The sequence below is a fragment of the Mercenaria mercenaria genome, chromosome 2 (genome assembly GCF_021730395.1).
Source record: "Mercenaria mercenaria strain notata chromosome 2, MADL_Memer_1, whole genome shotgun sequence".
NCBI lineage: Eukaryota > Metazoa > Mollusca > Bivalvia > Venerida > Veneridae > Mercenaria > Mercenaria mercenaria.
This window is the reverse complement of record NC_069362.1, coordinates 43,303,651-43,319,845: the sequence shown is the minus strand read 5'-3', so window position 1 is coordinate 43,319,845 and position 16,195 is coordinate 43,303,651. Positions and strand designations below refer to the sequence as shown.

The following is a 16,195-nucleotide window of genomic DNA, read 5'->3' as shown; positions in this document are numbered from 1 at the left end:
TATAAAAAAAAGCTTGCCGCATGATTTTACCGAAAGTTGCCATGGAAAGTTTGCGTAATGGATATGATATGACGTAAGAACGTTTACTACAAATTCAAGATCAGTTCGGTAAGTTGATGATTTTCGTTTCAGAGACATTTTTCTTCAAAGGTACACGTATGTAACAGTGAAACAAAATCAGTGTGGTAGAAATCATCTAGTAACATGTTTCTAAAAATATATCCTTATTAACTACTTTACTTAATTAAGAACTCAAATGGTTAAGTATTCAGTTTGCTGTGTAGGAAAATAATAATTATGAACATTTAGACTTTATTCCAAACGGACAAACCGTTTATAGAAACATAGTACTCTAGAAATTTATGTTTGGTACTATTTTCGAAATGTTAAAATATATTGAAAAATATATAGTTATCAATGTATTACGCTTTCAATGAAAAATCGAAGATGTCTTTCCCGAAGAAACCCACTTTTTTCGCCTGATATAGCAATTTCTACGCAAATCAAAGCATTTTCCCTGAGGGTTGTTTCTTCTATCACACACTTGATATATACTTGCTCCTTCCTTCATCCAGCCGGGTCCGTAAATCGCCCGAAATCTATTACACATCGCTAGAGTACTTAAAAACAATACATGAGTTAAGAATTAGGCCCAAATAAGTCTTATCCTTGCATGGTCTCGCGTATTAACATCAGTGCTAGGAAATATTCTGTTACAATCCGTTGTTTGAGAGAATTTGGTGCGCTGTAAGATCGATACTACTTCCACCTAATCGTCTACTCAGTCGAAACATAACTGACTGTGTTCGGTCAGGAGCAGGTTTTTGTGATTATTCCGATGGAAATACATTATTGTGTCAAATGTTTTTAATGGGGAATGTGAGGATACATCGGCAGGAATGTCACTTTACTAGGATAAAAAAAAACTGAAACGTAATTATACCATTTTCTCAGTAGATTTGTGCACGGAGTTTTTCGCCTGTATTGATGTATGCTTGACGGAGAAGAGTATCGCATATGCCTGAAGATTACTCTTCAATTTGGAAACACATTTTGTTCCGATAAGGGCATATCAGTCTGTGATGAGACTGTCAAAAGTAAAATATAGGTAGGAATAGATTGGATTGTCGTCATTCTGTGCTAGTACAAGTTTAATATACGGATTTGGACTACTTTTTGAAACCATAAAGCGAATATTTAATTGTCTTATACCTTCTTGAAAAACACGTGTATCATGTATTGATATTTATTTTGTAAGGCGTAAGTAAGCTTTCTTTTGTAAAAACGATACGGCCACAATCATTTCAAAATTTATCATTATCAAATACACAAAAAATGGAATTAAAGTTTCATTCTAGAGTTCAGTGATTTAAAGAAATGTGTACATAACGAGTCAGTATTAGTACTTTGTAGAAAAAGCAAGTACTTTGCAAAGGGGGCTATATTTATATCACATAGAAATTTTAATAGTTGTGTAGGTGATGGTGACAAGAACGAGAAAATCAGTGCGCAAGTTTGGATATACGCCAGGGGAAATTTTTGAAAGACTTTTCAATGAAAGTGGTCTTTTGAATGATTATGTAAATGACTGGTGTACTGGTCAATGCATAATAGGGCATATAGATGGATGGAAAAATAATCTTACGACTAGTACCCACAAGCAGTTAGGACATTTGTTTGGAATTTGTACCGCTCCGGAAGTACAAGAAAGCACGTATATACCATGGACTGTTGCGACCGGAAGAGGCTGCTTATGGTCATGACTAGCGCGTGTGCCTGTGCGGCCTTTGGCCTTCTTTGCATTGCAGTAGCTACTGACTATTGGCTATATACAAAAGAAAAACTGGAAGAAGGTGTAAATGGCACAATGTATAATCGATATTGGTCTGGACTGTTCAGAAAATGCAAAGTTGAAGGTGAGTTTAATTGTAAATGTGTTTTTGTGGATATCATTTTTGATTAAATACCTAGCTCTTAACAGGATCATGTGGACGGTTAGTATAAAACGTCGAACGATTAGACAAAAATAAGTATTTTCGTTTTTGGTCTCACACATAGAACATCCGTGCGGGGAAAGATTCTACGATGACAAGGAGCAATCTTCAATTAAATAGATGATAAAAGTTTTTCTGTTACATTTCATCTTTGCAAAAAGTTAAAATTAAATACCTATAGATCATGAAAAAAAATGCAAATTCAAACCATCATTATCCATAATAGTACTATAAAACTATCAGCAGCATTCAAATTCGAACCGTCTGATTTCTGTAATAGACAAAAATCAGTTTAGATATATTAATCCCGACCTAATGTCAACCTATTTTATCAGAAAATTACTTTTCTCCTGCTAAGTTTGCTTTTCTTCCTCGTATCTACATTTTGATAATATCTAGGGCAGTTAAAGACGGCTCCTGTGATGGATTTCTCGGTACTGCAAAGCCATCAAGTTATAGCTAATTTCCCCATTTTGTCTCTGCATCAATAGTATTTGCCAAGATCGATACAGACCAAAAACTGAGAACGTTTTGCTGGTACGGGCACTTCAACTAGTCTTTCACACAATTAACTAAACTACAGATTTTGTTTTCATTGAAAAATTGCGTGTAATATTCCAATTCATATTGCCATCACCGCTGATATTGAGTAATACAAAATCTGCCGCTGATTAAATAGGAGTTATTAGTAAATGTAGTTCCAAGCCGAATATTTCCCATAGGACAAAATTAAAGCGGCGGAATATGGGATTGTCTTTTCAATCAAATCCTTTTGATGGAATCTCTTGTTATTTGTGATTATAAAGATAATATCAATACTCGCTGTGTGATCTTGTTATTGGTGATTATAATGTCAATACACACTGCTAGATGTGTAATTGTTTCCAACCATCTATAACACAGTTATATTTGGCACTAAATTACACAGATAGGATCTTCTGTAAATAAAGAGTATATGATAAGTATAATTATTATGTTAACTGCTTTTTTAAAAATTTAAATTAGTGTATAGTAAGGTATTCCCTAATATTTCCTTACAAACTATACCAAAATCGTATTTAGATATATTTAATAAATGACTGAAAATATATGCAGATTCATAAATTGCATAATAACATATTCGACTGCTTCCTTATATTTAAACTAACAGGCTCCTTCTAGTTTCATACTCATTTTAAATGCAAAATCTGGATAAAGGTTATGCTCGTTTTGAGCGAAGTTTATAGTTTAATTAGATATACTTATTAAAAAGCTAAACAATAAATCAAATGTATCAGTCTCGCAGTATATTCGGAGAATCCGAGCTACAAAACGATCAATAATGCCATTAAAACACGACACGTGATATTCAATTGCACTAAGGCGTATGCACGTGGAGTAGTCAATTTCAGTCTAATATGATGCATTAACATGTTAAGTGAGTTATTGTCCATGTCAGGATTATAAAGCGTGTCGATATGTAGCTGTTGAACGGCTGCTGTAGGATACGTATTTCATAACTAACACAGTTTTAAGATATATAGAATGAAATACCACACCCTGCTTGAGCATGTCTATTTTACATACTTGAATTGGCATATACATCCATTCTATTGTGTTCTAATCCATTTTGTCTTGTCCTGTGCATTTTAAATACAGTGAACAATGAAATATTGATGTATATTAATTTTAAAGTGCCATGTATATTATAGAATATATGTTTTATATCAAATAAAATGGCATATTCTTGTAAGTATGAGTATAACCGTATTTCAGTGTCCTAATTATTATAGTAGGTCCTGTTAGATATAATAAATACAATGAAATAGCATATTCTCGTGCATTCATTTGAAAGTGTCCTGTTTATTATAGTATGTCCTGTTAGATGTAATAAATAAAATGAAATGGCATGTTAATGTACAACCTACTTTAGTGAGTCCTGTTTATTTTATTTGTCGGTATAAACTATTTGACGAATTAGGTGATTAACAAGTAAATCTACCTGAAAGGAATAACAGACTGATTGTCTCCCAATCAGACGCATTTTTTTTTGCTATTACGTTAGACAGAAAAGTGGCTGTTACTGTCTAAAGATCGGGATCATTTCGGAATTTTGAGTAAAGATAAAGAATTAGATGCATCGGCACATAGTGAGGGAAGTACTAAAAGGCAAACTAGTTGGATACTAATAAGTTTTTTTTGTGTCGATTCGCCGTAAAACCCAACTCGCTCACTAAAAAGTTCTTAAATATAAGTGCATAGGACAAACAAGGTTGGAGAGAGTGATGATATGCCGATATCATCCGATTAATAGTGATAAAAATGTACAGTGTAAGAACAGTAGATATGAGCCGTGGCATGAGAAAACCAACATAGTGGGTGTGCGACCAGCATGGATCCAGACCAGCCTGCGCATCCGCGCAGTCTGGTCAGGATCCATGCTGTTCGCTTTGAAAGCTTACTGTAATTAGAGAAACCATTAGCGAACAGCACGGATCCTGACCAGACTGCGCGGATGCGCAGGCTGGTCTGGATCCATGCTGGTCGCAAACCCACTATGTTGATTTTCTCATGACGCGGCTCAATTATGTTCATCAGTATCACTTATAAATAATAGACGTGTTTATATTTACCTGTTCAACTGTCATGTTTTCTTAATTGTTAGTAATTACACTTAACGAATAAATACCATGTACACAGTAACTATTTGTAAAAAAAAAATGTGGCATACTTCAGTTTCGGATTAGAAACTATTTTATGAGACTAAAGACGTGCACGACTACTCTATCTACTGCGCTATCTATAGCTATTCGCTAAAATTTGATATTTGTGGGGTTTTTAGGATACAAATGTATGACATTTCAAAGTCGCTCCGAGTAACTGGCAAACCTCACCATTTTGAATCAAAATAACGAAGGTATTACAGCCTCATTTTATTACTTGTAATGTTGCAATATTTTGTTACATAATGTAAGCCTTATTTTGTTACTTGTATAATTGCAATATTTTGTTACATGTGTAAGCCTTATTTTGTTACTTGTATAATTGCAATATTTTGTTACATGTGTAAGCCTTATTTTGTTACTTGTATAATTGCAATATTTTGTTACATATGTAAGCCTTATTTTGTTACTTGTATAATTGCAATATTTTGTTTCATGTGTAAGCCTTATTTTGTTACTTGCGTAAGTCTTATTCTGTTACTTGTATTATATTACCCTTAATTTATTACTTGTAATATTGCCTATTGTGTAACATGTGTTGGCCTCATTTTTTTGCTTGTATTAATTCAATTGTTGTGGTTAAGCCTCAATGGAATAAAGCTAATAATGAATACAATGAAACGACATATTTGTAGGAGTATGTCCATTTGCATTCTTTATCGGCGATAATGCATTGACGAAGTAGGTAATCTAATTGCTCACTTCCATTGACAAGTCCATCTATAGGAGGTCATACAGTGCCAAAGATTGATAGACTTCCAGTAAAATGTTACGATTGTTATTTGATCAATCAGAAAGGGATTATCCCAGTGTCATGGATGGCGAGACGGGGATGTCAAAATACTAGGTCAGGGTAAAAGTTTGTATTACGAATACGTTTGTATTTAGGGTAAATGACTTAGTCCACTTTATCAGAAAGTAAAGAAGCAGTGAGCTTTCCAGACCTTGTAAATCTTCCACAGCGCTATACTAGAGATAAAAGTGAATGTTCTGTTACACACTAATGTAATTTTGAAAATTTCCTTTTCTGTTAAATACATCAAATATGAAACCTGTAACAGACATTATATTTAAATGACCTGTATTCTAAAGTTGCAGTTGTAAAAGACCTGTTACATCTGGAAAATGACCAGAAATAAAATTGAAGTTTACAACTCTACCCTTTACATATAATTACAGCTGTAACTTTTATTTTTGCAGCTGTAAGTTTTAACAGCTGTATCTAATTTGCGTAACTCAAACTTTTTTACAGTCGTTTTACAGCTGTTCATGTTGTTAATATATAAAACTATTTGATATAACTTTGAGTAAAAGATACAAGTATTTTTTTTACAGCTGTAAAATTTCTTACAGGACTACAGTGACAATAGTTCTTTCGTGCGAGCTTCAGTCCATATAAGGTTTCAAGCGGTTCAGAAAAACTGGGGTAATGGTACAGCCATGCTGTTACATCTGAGTTTAAAACTCTTACTGGGTCTGAAGCTGTAATAAAGCTTCTACATATAACATCAATTTAATAATGAATATAATGTAAAGGCACATTTGTAGGAGTTCTTCCATGATATATTACTGTATTTTTGTATAGGTTCTTTGTAGGTGCAATTAGGTAATCTAATTGCCAGTCGATCTGTAGGAAAGCATCCAGTTCATCGTGTTAATATTGCTGTAAGGCCATGTAGACAAGTATCATGTTATAATTGAAGAGGTGGTATGATTTCTGTTACAATGGTTAACAAAAGAGGGAAATCTGAGGCGAACAGAACTTGAGGAACGTGATTTATTACTTTATACTTTTAATTCCTTTTAAATCCTTTACACTTTTAAGTAATATGAAACTTTTTTTTTGTATCGGCGAAATTGAAAAAAAAATATATGAAAGAAACTATCTTTTTGGGCATTAAACTTTGCTTAAGGTATATTTCTGTATAGAATATATTTAAATAGTTCACATGTTAAAAAGTATATGGCTTGTTTTAGCATATAAAACAATTTTTATTTATATCATCTGAGAATAATGAACCATAACAACTATAAAGCCTATATAAAAAGGATAACAAAAAAGTGAGAGATAAACAATAAATTACTTCCACTGTCACCACTCCTGTCATAACTATAGGGTGACATATGAAGATATGGGTACTATAAACGTAGAAAAATGGCACTGAATAATGAATATGATCTATTAAGATACCATATCAGCAGAGGCATTAAAAATAAGAAATAAATTTTACTAAACTGTAAAGGTCAATGTTTTAGTTAAGCGTGGTTAGTCGATGAAATTCCCCGCTTAGAATAGATGGAACAATTTATTACCAGACGAGCCCGAGGTAAGTGATATATTTACTTTCCTAACATCCAGCATAGCCCGATACTGCAGGACACAGTTAAAACTTAAATAAATCTATTCTATTACCCAGCACTAAACAGCTAGTCAGGATATCAGTCAAAACCAGGAATCGAACACCAATTGCAAGCTTTTGTAGTCTGACCTGCAAACCACTACGGTACTGATTCACTCACTACTTGCAAATGGCTTCACCTCCATTGTATTCCATAAGACGATTTACTTAGGAACATAAACAAGTACTAGCCTAAGAGTACCAACATTTTCTTCGGAGTGATACGGCAGTAGAATTATCAGTCCTAGTCGTAAGACAAAATCAAACACCCAGCAGAACGAGTAACAGTTTTTGTTAACTGGCTTGCATGTTTCCAATTAGTTAAATATAAGCAAATAGAGGACACCATCAAGGGTTTGATTTACTAAAACATTTCACGGGACATGCAGCGTTACACGTAGTAGAATATCTAGCAGAACTGAGGATGCATTTAAAGCCTATATTGACGGAAAGATAGAAGATTATAAGCTGCATTGCAAATTAAAAAGCCAATAATGAACATGGTATGACAGAAAATAATGACGAGCGAATTGAATGTATGAAGGGTTGGGCGAAGTCATTTAGTGTGAACCTACACAACAGTGATTTTTAAATTTTCTCTAATATTTCTAACAGATAGAATTTCATCTAGCTTCTCCCACGAAACAGCTCCGTATCACAGTACATCACCGAAACCTCAGAAGTGTATTTATCAAATAACGTTATAAATGGTTTCATGACATCAATGAAGGACGTTTATTTTTCTACGAGTAAAATATGGGAAAGTCTAAAATCAAATTAATTCTCTTGCATTTAGATGATTTGATATTTGTCACATACAGACTTAACGTATAAATATGACCTGTCTGTAATGCACTGCTTTTATATTAAATAAATTATGGACGATTTGGTATTATATGAGATAGATGCAACCATATTTTAGAAACAAGTACATATAACCGTATATTTTATGGCATTTTACAACTTGGTGATTAAATTATTCCATGATTTGTTCGTGGGATGAAACATGATTTCCAGTTAGTCTCTTTTTTTGTTGCCTATTATCTGTTTTTAAATTAGATGTAAATACTTTCTGAATAAATACCAAGCATTTTGATAGTATTACACAAAATGTTATGTTTAAAACAAAAAGAAGAAAGTTTACGAATTGCTAGTTTCTCTCTTATCTTAACGGTACATGCTTATGCTATATTTCAAGAAGAGACAACATCGCTTTGTCAAATTTGTTGACTACGAATAACACGTCTCTCATCACTGAGGGTCTGAAATCTCGCCTGGGTTGTAGAATTGTGTCACGAGGAAGGCCGTCACGCTGACTTACAGGAAGTCAGCGGTTTTACCTAGGTGCCCGCTCGTGCCTGAAATAATACCCAGAGGGTCACAAGGGATCTTCTTTCACCATCAAAAGCTTGAAAGTCGCCATGTGATAGATGATTTTGTCGGTGCGAAGGTAACTCAACCTACTTTAGAATCAATGAAATTAGTGTTCTGTTAAAAAACATGTTCGTCTTAAAGCTGTGGTCTTACGTTTAACAAATATGGATTTTATATTAAGTATTTATCACCATTGCACAATGAATGTTAATGAAACATAAACAGATGGAAATCGGAAATTGTTACTGAGGGTTCACTTTGATAACATCTTTTAAAAATCAGAAAGCAGTAGTGACACTTTAGGGTTCGATGACATTTTCGTTCTTTCCTTACACGCACAATACCGCGTATGGTAAGTTATATATCTTTGTTTGTAGTGAAGGTTTTATGTGTTTCAACCTTTTTTGTTGTTATATACCAAGCTCTAATTGATACCTTACTTGTCTTCCAATGACCCTAAAGACTTGTACGTACCTCTGTCTCATACAGATGATATAACCGTTACAAATAGCCACCTACTTTGCCATTAGCGCCTCTTCCAAATCGCATACCGTGACGGATTTACTAGATGCTTCCTAACAAGCCGCTTTAGCTCGTTCCATAAGTACTCATTGACAGTAAGATTGAAATCCGGGAATTTTGACGTCTACGATAGTTGCCGGATGTTGTTTTGGTGTAACAGTATCTGTGCTGTCCAGGCAATGTGCGGTGGCAAACCGTCCAGCATCAGTACCATGCCTTGACCACAGGCTCTGGTGTGAAGAATAAATTTTGGAATCAAGATGTCTTGTTGATATCCCGCTGCATTCAGATTCCCTCGTACTATCATAAGCTCCGTATTTGTGTGTAAGGACGCCCCGGCTCAAAACAAACGCGAAACTTCCGCCATAATGGTCATGATGCCAAACACGGTCATCATGAAGTCACTGTAAACTCTCATCCGAACATCATTGATGAAATCGGAAGTCGTCGTTGAAATGTACATTTACCAGATCGGCCAGAGTCGTCCGTTGGTACTAGCGAGCCTAGGGCTCTTTCTAGGTGGCGGATCTTGAAGCGGTCCTGGAGGAGACATGTTAACGAAAATTCTAGCAATCCCTACAGTAACAAAGTAGTGTTGCTAAACTAAAGACTAAACGAGTACCTATCAATTAAAATAATGTTTTTTTTTATTACATGTATTTACATTTCAAGTAATTGTGAACTTTTGTATGTATATAAAGTATATACCAATGCGCGTGAATAGGCGGCCTGTTACATATCAGTAGCACGTGCGTGCTCATCGTTACTCATAAGCAGCATGATAGAAATAATACACCCCCACTTCCCCCCAACAAAAAAAAAATGTATCAGATGTCTGCTTTTTCTTCCAATGTATATCGTCTGCTTCAGCAATAAAATGAAAGAGAAAATGGCTTTCTTCTGCTCAGCTAAAATTCTTCATGCAAAAGTATACAGCTTTGTCATTAAAACGTGCACAGGTGAGCCATTAATTTTATACCCATGTATGTAATATAATCTGAAACTGAAATCCAAAACAAAACTCATACCAGTATAACTACGACCATATTTGAAAATCAGATCTGAAACAGATCCTTAAATTTATACAAGAGTTATCAAAAATAGCTAGAAATTAATATATTTCATGTTTATTACATAATGTTTAACCACATCATAACTTAGTAATTTCATCCATAACTTCTCATATTGCAGACCACACAGACTTATGAACCTAACGGAAAGTCTAAATGTGCCAGATAGATTGCCAGAAATGTATAGGGTTTCCATATATCTGAAGGACATTTTGTCGTTTAAAAAGCTTGCACTTAGTTCTCATCATCTGATATCACCGAAATTACTTATTTCATATCTTTTAAAAATATCGTGGGACGAAATGCAAAATACAGAGACAAATTACCGCTTTCAATAAGCTATTAGTATTTTATTTGAGCTTTATTGGAATTATCACTATACTAATGTAATCAGCGAGGTATGTAATCTAGAATAACGAGGGGTATTGTTCGCTGGTTTGACCACAAATTTGTCAGAGTTGTCAGTTTTACTACCAATGATTTTTGTAGATAATTATATGAGGAGATGTCTTGCAATCTGGTCAATGTCAGAAAGACACGAAAGGTACGGAACTGCGTCTGGAATATTGTAACTGCCTGTTTTAACATATTCTGTAACTTTTGGGACCTTCGTGGCCGGGTGGTTAAGGTCTCTGACTAGGAATCACTTGCCCCTCACCGATATGCGTTAGATACCTCGCTTGGAGTGTAGAAAGTCAATGATTCTACACAGGTGCACGACCATGCGAAACGCAATACTTGGAGGGGCATTTAGGTCTTACTCCACCATCCTAAGTCACTATATGACCTAAATTGTGTCGTTGCTACTCTAAGTTCAACAAAAACAAAAACAAAATTATTTTTCTTTTATATTGTTTTGATATTGATAATACCTTGATTGCGTAATGGTTTGTTATTTTTGTATATTATACTATCATTTGTACTCGGGAGACTTCGAAATTTTAGTGTATTATATGGCAAAAATAATTTTTAAAAATCGTATATGCATTGGAATTATATTTTTAGAAGATTTTTCTTGGTAATATTGTATTTATATACATTGTAATAAGATACAAGCAAGCATTTTGATTCTGAAAGATTTATATACATGTAGGAAAGTTGCATTATTTTTTTGAAAAAATAGTGTGGTCCAAATTTACGTTGAAAAATAACCCTATTAAACAGATTCAAAATGATAAACCGAAAAATAGTTGGAAGACTTGAGACGATGAGACGAAAAAGGCGTCGCCTATTGAATTGTTTTATGAACGCGTATAAAATCAGCGCTATCATCGCGTATTAGAAATATAAGGAATCGCCTGTTTCTGATTATGTGAATCAAACAATAGGTTCCTCCTGCAGAGAAATTTCATTATCGTATGGCGATTGGATCTGACCGTCTTATATGATTTTCGCCTGTATAAAGTCAATATAATGCAATGGTAATTTAACGGAAATCGACAACAAAGGAAAGAATCCCCGAACATTATCCAAACATGTCATTAAGTAACATCAATATACAGACATACAGTCAATTAAATAAAGCTTAAATTAATTACCAGTAGTAGCCTAATGAAAAATGCCAATACGAACATGTGTCTTATCAATCAAGGAATTGTACAAGACTGTGATAAAGTCCCGTCCATAGAGACTGTCAGGCGAGAATTACTTAGGGAATTAAGGAGAAGTTTACAAAACTGGGACACTTGCATTCGATGACTGACCTTACTCAGATCGGTAATGAATACTAGAGAAATGATTCACGTTTTTTTTGCAGTAATAATTCATATTGTTCTTTGTAAATGATTGTCATCGAAACAGGTTTGGCCTCAGTCTTAAGGTGACATTACAACTTTCTTGGTGGGGGAAGACACTGATCATATCTCTGTGCATACTGTTATGGTATCTGGTAGAACAACCAGTCTTTCTAACATAAGCTCGATCACCGATTTTCAGAATAGAGTGTTAATTCAGGAGAGGTGCGAAAGACATATTGCAGAGCACATATTTCAGTGTAGCTGATAAATCAGAACAAATAAAATAGATTTAGATACTTCGATTGTATAAGGTAATATGAAGGCTCCACTTATCTTTCGCCGAAAGAGATTTTCAGTCTTCAGTATCCACGAAAGCGGATATTTTGAAAAAAACTTTGCGCTCTTTTGAAAACACTTTAGATATAGTACAGACAATGTTTGCAAGAAAGTTTAAAATATTTTTCCATTCAACATATTTTTATAAACATATCTTGAACAGTATATGGAAAATGTCACTTATTTAATATAATCGTACGTTATATTTACCGTATAGATATTTTGATATTTTACTTTAAGGCTTGCCTGTAATTGTATATTCAATAAAAGTGCAACTGAGATTTTAAAGTGTAAAGAAGTTTAAAATAAGGGCAGAAAATATACGCTTATGAAAAATATTAAGCTTGTGCTAAATTTTAATGTAGCCGGCGCTAGTGGGCGTAAGAGGTTTTGCCGATTTTGTTACCTATCATGTACAGATTTATTGAAGCCGAACCTGCTGTTACTTTGATAGGTTGCGTTCTGTGCTTCAAATATTCACCTGATTAGAAATGACAACACCAGTCTTTAACTCTTAGCCTGCTGCAGGCGAATTTAACAGCCTTTGCAAACAGCTTGGAACCAGATCAGACGCCGATTAAATCGGCGTCTGATCAGGTTCCAAGCTGTTTGCTACTCTGACAATATTTCTTTCAATTTTGGAGCAAATTGAATGAACTTTACTACTTTAGCAGATGACATTTCCAGCAGACGACAATTTATCTAGCATGCTAAAGGTTAAAGACAATGTGAAGACCATAAACTGTCTTCCCGTAACTCGGATGTACTGGTCCTTCGGTATCACTTCTATGTACTGTATAACAGCGTTCCGCGTTTATTATGGACATGAGGGCGTTGCATATTTTACTAACCCTAATGAACACATTCGATGATACCCTTGCTATCATTTTGTTTTATTGCGCTCTATGCCTCAACAAATCTTCTTAATAGATTTTACTGGATTGCCTTCATGAGTATATATGTCTTGTAGTACATCCAAGGATGTTTTGTAGTACATCCAAGGACAATTTTCAGTAGGACCGGTACATTCATCAGAATCATTTCATTCCACAGTGTCAGTCCTTCATGAATATTTTATTTTTACCTAAGCGGATGTTGTGATCTATTATCGGAACACACATTGGGCTTACAATATTACAGAGTCCATCGAAATTTGTAATTGATTTAACGCGTTTAAAAGAAACTTTGAAGTATACAAAGATAATCTGCAAAACGATTTTATTAAATTAAATCAAATGCCATTTTATCAATTCTTTAGAAAGATTATCTGTGTGAAGTAATTAAAATTAACAACTCTTCAGTTGTTACAAGGCACCAAAGATTACAATATCATATCAGACACTTTTATTTACATTCGGTGCTTTTTAACAAATACTAAAATTTTCACCCCAATGCCTACTTAGAAATTATTACAAACGTTTTCCCCATAGGGTTGCAGCAAAATGGTTATATAACATACAGAACACATAGGCAAATTATATTTATGCTAATTATGTCCGATTTGCAATGAAAGTTGGAACAGTGTCCAGTAACAAGAACATTGCTCGAATACGATTAATTTCAGTGGTATATTTCAGCCGTTCAACCACTATGCACAGAAATTATACGTTATATATATTGCCGTATGCCATATTTTACTGCATAATAAGTTTCACTTACGTGTTTTGTTTTAGCGCAGATTAAATAAGACGCAGCTGTTATGTTGATATGCCCTTTGTTTTATACTAGCACTATGTTTTCAATTGTCATGTTTCAAACATTGAATGATAATAAAGTTAGATCGATTATATGGGATGTTCTGGGCTGCTGTGTTTGCAAATTATGCCTTCAAATCAAAGAACATTATGTCATACATACGATCCATGGATACTCGAAACTATTGAAGTATGGGAATTGTTTGTGAACATCATGAAATGACTCGACGATATAGAAGTATAGACATTGTTTGTGAACATCATGACATGACCCGACGCTCTGGAATTGTGGGAATCTTTCATGAATATCATGAAACGACTAGACGCTCTAAAGTATGGACGTTGGTTGTGAACATCTTACAATAATAATTTCATGAGCCATTTTCCCTCACAAAGGACACTGAACTTGTTCCTGCAATGTTCCATGTTACTAGTAGTCTGATTGCATTACCATAGATAACTGAATTTCCAATTTAGTAAAACAGACACAGTGAAGAAAAAAGAGAAAAATATTTACAATGAGATGGTCTGTTATTTATGGTCAATATTATACGAGGACCTTGTTCAGTGCAAAACGGTGACCTAAGTTTCATTCTTATTCAGTAAAATGCATGCGAATGTTACAAACACTGACATTTACTCTTGAAACTTGACAACTGAAAAATAACCATTATAGACAGTTTTATCACGAGTAGCTAGCATAACCAGACCTTTTTATAAAGCCACCCTTGCAAAAGTATGAAGTGGTTTTCATTGATATGCTTTAAAAGTTAGTTACGTTTGAACCTGCCAAAGCGGCCACTTGTATTAAGCAGCAACTTGCTTTGAGCAGCCGGTAAAAGAAATTCAAGTGTTATTATTGTTCATGTTGAGTCGCAGTTATCGAGGACATGTATATTAATATATAGTCGTTCTACTTATAAATTTTCCAAAAGAAGTGTGTAGTATAACGGCAAGGATAACTTTAAAATGTAAACTAAGAACTTTAAATTTTGTTCCAGCCCTCCAACAAATAGACTAGTAATGTTACATAGTTTTAACCAGTTTTATAGACGGCCTACTTCCTCAGACGAAATTTAAATACAGATCTGTCTGTTTGAGTATTCTGCAGAAGTCAATAATTCTCTTTTCCGATATTTTTTTTTTATGTTTATCACCATCTTGTGATATTGAGAGTGATCAGAAATTCTGTTGCACAAATTTTGTCGTTAAATATCAATGTTTTCCCCAAGTGGGTGTACCGTCATTTTGATACAAATCTCCGCTATCTCAATATGCCATTCACGGATTATAAAATGAGAAAATTGTTATGTCGATTTGTTCTCAGTGATCGATATTTGTTCCCCCATAGGGGCTATGTCTGTCAGACCAAAAATTATGTTCCGTCGTTTTGATTTACAAAAAGAACATTAAAGAGCAAGTATTAAATAGATCAAGTAAAACCATTACTTGTCACTTCACTTATAGGAATAAAACAAAGGAACTTAAAAATTATAAATAGATAAGTTCGGTTAAACAACCTATTACTTAAATGCAGTGCTAAGAATTTACTCGTTAAACCTTATTTTCCAAAGATGAATTTCCCAAGAGAAATACTTATGTCGAATTCAAATGTCATTTTGGAAAATTACTGTTTCTTACAAGAACAAACATTCAGCTGGCTTAGTAGATAATTTTGAAATTGTTTTTTTCTGTTTGGATCTTCAGCTGTTCGACGACCAATAGTCATTGATAAACGCAATGGATGATTATTTCAGAGTACAAGAAAGTTTGAATATTGGCGACATACTTTACTTTGTCACACTTACAATTTATACCATACGGCGATTTTCTATCTTTTGATGGTGGATGAAGGTCCTAAGCACCTTACAGGTATTGTTTCAGGCCTTTGCGGATAATATTGTAGAACCGTCGACCTTCCATAACTGGCTGGCGTCCTCACATGAAGAATTCTACGCTACAAGCGAAACTTATAACATAAGAGGCAAGCGTTTTAAAATCAGCGGCATCAACCTTTCGGCCATGGAGGCTCCTAGTTTCAAGTTTAGATACTTGGTTAACGTACACGTGTACTCGTCACGTTTTGTTATAATGTGTAGGATTGATCACTTTTGAAAGAAATGATTGGTATTTTCCACTAACGATGACTACAACTACTTGTGCACTTATAATGGCCCTTACGTGTTATTAAATGCCAAAGATAACTGCCATTTCAGACAATTAGCACTTAAAATAGTTATATTATAAAGAAAACTGTCATGTATTTATTATTATCAAAAGCGATGTGATTCTTCTCTGATACGTAAACAGTTTTCTTTTTATCAATGCAGGCATTTATTTGATATTTTTGTTGTGTTTTATCACCATG

General features: G+C 34.1%; 1 protein-coding gene across 1 annotated transcript in view; it reads left to right on the top strand.

The window, feature by feature from the left end:
* Positions 1-817: 817 nt before the first annotated feature.
* Positions 818-16,195, top strand: part of LOC128555030 (voltage-dependent calcium channel gamma-7 subunit-like) — a 114,718-nt gene continuing 99,340 nt past the window's right edge. The window contains exon 1 of the mRNA XM_053536385.1: positions 818-1,916. Coding sequence (XP_053392360.1) covers positions 1,724-1,916 — 193 coding nt within the window. The 5' untranslated portion in view covers positions 818-1,723. The remainder of the gene's footprint in view (positions 1,917-16,195) is intronic.